The sequence below is a fragment of the Arvicola amphibius genome, chromosome 9 (assembly GCF_903992535.2).
Source record: "Arvicola amphibius chromosome 9, mArvAmp1.2, whole genome shotgun sequence".
NCBI lineage: Eukaryota > Metazoa > Chordata > Mammalia > Rodentia > Cricetidae > Arvicola > Arvicola amphibius.
Window position 1 is genome coordinate 115618610 of NC_052055.2, and position 6837 is coordinate 115625446.

At 44.8% G+C, this 6837-nt stretch overlaps 1 protein-coding gene across 6 annotated transcripts; it reads left to right on the plus strand.

The window, feature by feature from the left end:
- The first annotated feature begins 1008 nt into the window (after nt 1–1008).
- LOC119823076 (glutathione S-transferase theta-2-like) lies at nt 1009–4028 on the plus strand. Of its 6 annotated transcripts, XM_042055696.1 has the most exons (6): nt 1009–1216; nt 2149–2300; nt 2886–3036; nt 3117–3211; nt 3307–3346; nt 3570–4028. In XM_042055696.1, the coding sequence occupies exons 2-6, from the start codon at nt 2296–2298 to the stop codon at nt 3621–3623; spliced, it is 345 nt and encodes a 114-aa protein (XP_041911630.1). In that variant the 5' UTR covers nt 1009–1216; nt 2149–2295; the 3' UTR covers nt 3624–4028. The 6 variants fall into 6 exon arrangements, 2 of the variants coding, with proteins under 2 accessions (XP_041911630.1, XP_038198782.1); XR_005286897.1 differs by adding an exon at nt 2360–2778 and having other exon boundaries at nt 2149–2236; nt 3117–4028; XR_005286898.1 differs by adding an exon at nt 2360–2494 and having other exon boundaries at nt 2149–2236; nt 3117–4028.
- The last annotated feature ends 2809 nt before the right edge of the window (nt 4029–6837 follow it).

The following is a 6837-nucleotide window of genomic DNA, read 5'->3' on the forward strand; positions in this document are numbered from 1 at the left end:
CTTCTCTGCCTCCATCCCTGGGGGGCTGGAAGGCTACAAGGGAGTGCTGGCATCCATTAAACCTGGGCCTTTTCTAATTTGGTTTTGTTTGGTCTGATTTGGATTATTGATTGGATTATTGATTGGTCCAATTTGGATTACTTTTGAATTACTGGAGATTTATTGATCCGTAAAAACTTTTCAAAACCCTGTTTTCAAAAAACCCAAAATAACCAACCAAATCAATCAAACAAACATAAAAATTTCCAGAAAAGCCAGGCAGGGTGAGTCTCCCTGGAGTCCTAGCTATTAGGGAGAACAAGGGAAGAGAATCAGTGGAGCCCAAGAGTTAGAGATCTGCCTGGGCAACATACCAAGATCCTCCAGTATCCAAAAATAAAAAAGGAAATAAATAAGTGGAAATATATTCCTAGGGAAGCATTTTGGTTCCCCATGTTGGCCACAGGCCACAGCTATTCTAAAAGATTCAGATAAAGTCAGTGACCATGCTGGACCATCACTGTGGAAGATGCCACACGTGAAGGTGTGTGTGTGTGTGTGTGTGTGTGTGTGTGTGTGTGTGTGTGAGTGACTACTACCTCAGTCATGCTGGGCAGCCTTCCAGATTTCATGGACTGATGGAGGAGATGCATTGTTCTTAGAGGACCTGCTTGCTCTACGGGGCAGCTGGGACTTAAACAGTTCTGCCTTAAGGCAATGTTCCTAGCAGCCAGAAACAAAGCTGCTCTCCTTGGATATGGGGATTCCCTTCTTCCCTCCAGCAGTAACCGAAGACTGGGAGCGGAGCGCACGTCCAGCCCACAACGTTCTCTGGGGCTCAGTCCAGAAAAGCGGTGTTTGGTTATTTCCCGCTCCGGGTGACACTAAAGTTCTGGCTGTATCTCTAACTCCACAACTCCTTAGAGCCTAGAGCTTCTGCCCGAAGGCGCGCTCCCCTTTCTGTGCAAAGTCCACCAAAGCAGCTCCCTCCCCCGAGAGCAACAGGCGTCATTTGTGTAGGAGGGGGAACGTGTCGGGCTAGGTCCACTGAGACTGAGCTGAAATCGCCTGCACTTGCTAGTGCTGGTTTTGCAGTCTATCCCCACCACCCGAGCCACTGCCGCCATGGGCTTGGAGCTTTACCTCGACCTCCTGTAGCAACCTTGCCGCGCCGTCTACATCTTCGCCAAGAAGAACGGCATCCCTTTCCAGATGCACACCGTGGATTTACTCAAAGGTTGGCCTGAGCCTGATGCCCATCTCCGCCTAGAGCATGTCAGCCCCTCACTCTTTAATGGGTACAGTTCCTCCATTATTTCACCACCCAGTGCCCTCACCAGGGAATGCCCTATTTGGAGTGGCCTCTCTAAACCTGAATTCTGCTCTGACAAGGAAGACAGGGTGGTACTTTCTGCCCTGGGATGTAGGGGAGAAAACGAAATATTTGCAGAGTTCTTGCTTTGAAGGTATGTGACATTTAGATTAACGAAACCCCGGAGATTTTGCAGGGAAGAGACTGTTACACCCAGATGGGCGAAGTCCCTCAAAAACCAACAAGGAGTCCCATATGTAATAACAAAGAGCCTTTATTTTATGCAAGTTTGCAAACTTGGTGTCTCTGCATGTCCAACGTATTGGAATATCCGGAGATCCCCAAGCTCAGTCCAGTTGGTTTTTTATAGTAGTAAAGGTGGGGGTGAGGGGTTTCTGAGATTCAGGACCCCTGATTGGCTGACATTTGTCTAGGGGTGTCCTGGTGAGTGTGCTGGCAGGTGATCCTATCTACAGTGGTTGGAATGTTAGGCATTTCTTTGGATGGTCTGTTCTTGGGTGGTGCTCTGGTAATCTTAGTATATGGTCCTTCCTGCAACCAGGTATTGCTTCAGGGTAAACTACTAAGACTCAAGCCTCCTTAAGACTTACCGATGACTGAGTCCTATTCTGGCAGGTGATAATGGTTGGAAGTAAAGAGCTTCCTTTGGTTGGTTTAGCTTATCATGGCTTATCATGGCTGGCTCCTACAGAAACACGTAGCTGAACCACCTCTGTGCCACTGGTCCCAGTCCAGGCATTGGTCGCTGTAGCCTTGCTCTGGTTGCAAAGAGAGAGGAAAAATACAGAGGTACTACCCGAGTCCTTGAACACATTTTCTGGCTTCTTCCTTCCCAGGGCAACACGTAAGCGAGCAATTCTTGCAGTTGAATTGCCAGCGGAAAGTTCCTGTCCTCAAAGACGGAAATTTCGTGTTGACCTAAAGGTGCAGCTGTAAATAAACCCAGAGCGCACGCCACCTCCTCTCGCTTCCTGCGGGTCGGGATGAGGTGGGGGCGGGGGCAGAGGGGAGGGAGCTTAGCCTGACTGATATACCCCCGACTGTTAGGGGGACGTGGCTAGACCTGACAATCTGTGAATGAGGCCAGGATGACTGGGGCTGATCCAGTATATCCCAGTCCCTGTCCATTTCTTCTGCTGGACTCCCCCCACCCATCTTTTAGACCTCGCCACCATGACTGAGGTACGGTATTGAAAGGTGACAACGGGGACGTTTGTCCAGAGATACACGAAATGGAGATGCAATAATGAAGGCTAGAAGGAGTTTCTCCTGACTTCCCAGAACTTCCCTGTCTACTCTGCTAAAGGCTTGCCCCTGGGGACCAAGGAAACGATCAGGTCTCCAGGTGCTGGCTGGTTCTCCCACTAGTTTAGTGACAAAAGCTCTGGAGGAGCTCTTGCCGTGTGGGGGAGAGGGGTTCACGCGCAGCCCCGCAGAGAAGAAAGATCGAGCAGAGAGAGAGATAGGTGAGGAGACTAGAAGAAAGTACTTCAAATGTGAGACTCCCCGAGGTCCCACCGAAAAATGGGAAAACAGTCAAGGGTCTTACAGCCCCTCTTCCCACGGTCCCCAGCTCAGCCATCCTGATGTACCTGAGTTCCAAGTACCAGGTGGCGGACCACTGGTACCCAGCTGACCTGCAAGCCCGTGCCCGCGTCCATGAGTATCTAGGCTGGCATACTGATAACATCCGTGGCATCTTTGGAGTGCCCCTGTGGACCAAGGTGTGCAAGGTTCTCTGGGAGAGGGACCGGACCTGGTAAGAGTCAAGGTTACATATGGAGCACTTCTGCTCTTCTGTCAGGTGTTGGGGCCACTCATTGGGACCCAGATTCCAGAGGAGAAAGTGGAACGGAACCTAAAGAATATGTTCGAGTCTCTGCAGCGTCTGGAGGAAAAGTTCTTTGGGGATGGGACCTTCCTTACTGGCCATCAGGTGATGCTGGCTGATCTCGTGTGTCTGGAGGAGCTGATGCAGGTACGTGACCAGTGAGTGGAAGAGTAACTAAGGGCAGGACCCTTCTTGCCACTTACGTAAGTCAGAAGCACTGTGACCTGGGAAAAGCCAGAATCACAGAGCAGACCCTGAGTGACTTGTTTCCTGCCTGGGTGGGAGGCAGCTTCTGGCTACTGTCAGGTCTTGGAATGGATTACACTGCCCTGGACCTCCCATGGGGCTGTGTCCATCACGCTTGGGCTGAGTCACCAGCAATGGGGTCTCATTAGCTCTCCAGCTTTCACATTTTTGTCCCTGCAGCCGGTGGCTCTTGGCTATAATCTGTTTGAGGGACGGCCACAATTGACAGCATGACGAGTGCGGGTGGAGGCATTCTTGGGTGCCCATCTGTGTCAGCAGGCCCTTGGCCGTATCCTGAGCATCCGGGAACAGGCAGCCAAAAACGCACTACCTGTACCCTATCCAGAGGTCCAGTCCAGAATGATGCTTCGAATTGCTAGGATTCCCTGAGTTCTAACTAGCAATAAAGCTTCATGTTGGCTCTGTATATCTTTTCTACTTGCCCCAATCCTTCTTCTGGCTCCTTTTCTATCTCTGCACAAAAGGGACACCAGGTATCCTTAGATGCTTCTCTTGAGGAACCAATAAGAGACCAAAATCAATATGCTAAAAACCAGCAACACAAAGAAAAACAACCCATTCAAGAGTTGGGACACATCTGTATTTTATTACAATAAAAAGTCTGACTATTTTAAGGAATAGTTACTGGTTTTATTACATTGTCCTATAAAATGTACAGAATAAAAATCATGTCTTCAGTAAACATTATGGGTAATCAAAGCAAAGTCACAGATAACAAATCTATATAAAATTATTACATAGGCAAAGAGATGGTAAACAACAACCCATTCAGAGATATAGATGATCTTTTCCAAGACTTGGTCTTTGAAGTATAGACCACAAAAGATTTCTTTGGGCAAACATTCCTCTCTTTCCAGAGAGCTTCCCAGTAACAACAAACAGTAGGATTTATCTTCATTGTTATGCAAACCTCTATGTGTGTCTGTGGGAGGGAACTCACAACAGAAAGGATTTAATGTAAAGAATTAAGAGGTTGACCAGATGGATCAGTCTGTAAGGGTACTCATAGCCAATATTGATAATGTATTCAATTCCCAGAACCCAAACAGTGGAAAGAGAAAAACAACTGCTACAAATTGTCCTCTGACTCCTACAAGTGTGTCATAGCATTCCTGTAAATGTAAAATGTGTTGGGGCAAAATTATCTCAGGACCTATACCTCAAGGCCTGTAGAACAGAGAAAAGCCTGGCTCTAGTTTGAGAGATAGTAAAAGCTACCTAGTGAGGATGAGACAGCAAAATCTAGGTAGACACCCCTCCAGCCAGAGGGAGGGCTTGGCTGTCTCTCATTGGCTGGAGGTACTCCACATGATGTCGCTTAACCTATATAAACTGACACTCACAGTAATAAACTGAGTTCTGCTTTGACTTGACTCCCTATAGCATCTGATTGTCTTGCGTCATGGGGCTGCAGAACTGATTGTCCTGCTTAGTGGGGTTGTGGAATGGGCAGATAGTGCACTCACCTTTCCCTGGGGAATAAGGAGGCTAAGGAGGCCTAGCAGAAAATAATATTACCTGAGTAAGCAGGAAGTTCAAGAAAGTAACTTCCAAACAGTGTAAAAAATGATAGAGACAGCTGGCTACTTAGACAATCACCTAAAGTCTCATTTGCAATGCTGTGACAGCCAACTTTGGCTAAGGCCTAGAGTATCTCACAGACCATTTTCAGAGGAAGGAACATTTGAAACACTGTCCTACCCTGTCTTGGCGAGATTTGGCAATCGTTTTTGTTTGTATCCTGCTTGTCTAGTTTGAACAGAGTATATTTTGTCAGTAGTCAAGGCAAGGGCAGTTCTTTGCTCAAAGGCCAGTTTTGCTGAGAAGAAAACAAGCTCCAAATGGAGTGTCTTTGGTTCCCAACATTTTCTTGGGAATAAATTGGTACTGCCAGCAGCAACTGTGTCAACAGAATCCTAAATTATTTAAATGTCATAGTCTACAGTTCTTTGAAGTGTTTGAAGATTACCCATCTACGTGAAGTACAATCTCTGTGCATCTAGACAACCTGATTAGCCTAACTAAAAGTATGACAAATATGGGTGACTATTGACCTATAATTTTTAATACCTATATAGCTCAAATACTAAGGCTTAACATTATAAAATCAGTCTTTAAACAGATATGCAGCAAATGAGGACATGACCTCAAAATGTAAACTATATAAATATCTTTATCAGAGGCAGAAATGTCTGAAAAATATGATAAATATATCCTAAAATTGTATCAATATACAAAATATCTTAAGTAGAAGTAGAAACATGCATGCATACAATATAATAAAATAACTTTGCATATGTAACAAATATTATAAACAGAAATAAGAGCAAATTCAATATAACAAGTATAATTTGAATTTGTATCAATATACAAATTATCTTATACAGGAGTATAAAGCTAATTTTACATATGTATCAATATACAGGAATCTATACCAATGTAAAATGTCTATAACTAATAGTTTATAAGTAGATAACACTAATCTACCTATTATCCCATCCCATTTCCCTTTTTTTCTTTCCCAAAAGAGATCCCTGAGCCTACTTCATTTCTATCCCCAACCCCATACAACTTATGACCAACCCCTAACAGATGACAACTGTCCCTAACCCTAAGGACAAATTTTATTGGGAGAGGGGAAGCCATTTTTTAAAATTACTTTCAGCTGTCATGGGGGTGATGTTATTTCTAAGGGATCTTGCAAAAACTAAAATGATGGTAAAGTCTCAAGATTACTGTCTGGTTCAATTGTAGACAGTCTCTGAGTAGTCGGTAGGGTTTTTTTTTAGGCTCTTATTTGAAGTTTTAGCCAGAATGTTGTAATCTCAGCTAGCCACATTGGAATCATCTTGAGCAGTTTGTAGCCCAAAACCCATCTTTGAATGGTGTTTATTGGCTTAATGGCATCATATGAATCAGGTGGAACTATTGTTGTGAGGCTGCATCTTCTTTTTGAAGACTTCAGAGATCACTGTAGAAAAATGTCTTGTTTACTGTAGAAAACTTAAACATTATATCAAAACAGAAAGTTTGAATTTCAATAGACATTATTTAGAGAAAGGTACTATACAGACAAAAATAGGTATGAGGAGAAGTAGTATTTTTGAAAGCAGAGTTTTGATAACCTTAGTCTCTAGATTTTTATCTTCCTTTTGGCCCACACCAGGTGGTCCTCCTGATAGGAGACAGAAACTCTGAATTTTTATATAGGCATAATTAAAGAAGTCCACAAGAGCCTGTGATAAAAGATAACAAATGTTTATTGGGGAACACTCACCATCATAAAGCCCTAGTGGTCCTCAGCTCTGTGGGCACTGAGAGCTCTGATCAGAATCTAGACCACCAGCTGAGTGTGAGCTCTTTCTTTCTGCTCTGATAGTACCTCAGACCACGCCCTAATGGGCGGGTACCCAGAAGGCTATTGGCT

Excerpts from the sequence above, each read along its gene's own strand:
- LOC119823076 (XM_038342854.1), top strand. Across the intron at positions 3,037-3,116 it reads GAGTGCCCCTGTGGACCAAG|GTGTTGGGGCCACTCATTGG; the intron begins GTGTGCAAGGTT and ends CTCTTCTGTCAG. Across the intron at positions 3,212-3,306 it reads CTGCAGCGTCTGGAGGAAAA|TGGAAGAGTAACTAAGGGCA; the intron begins GTTCTTTGGGGA and ends GTGACCAGTGAG.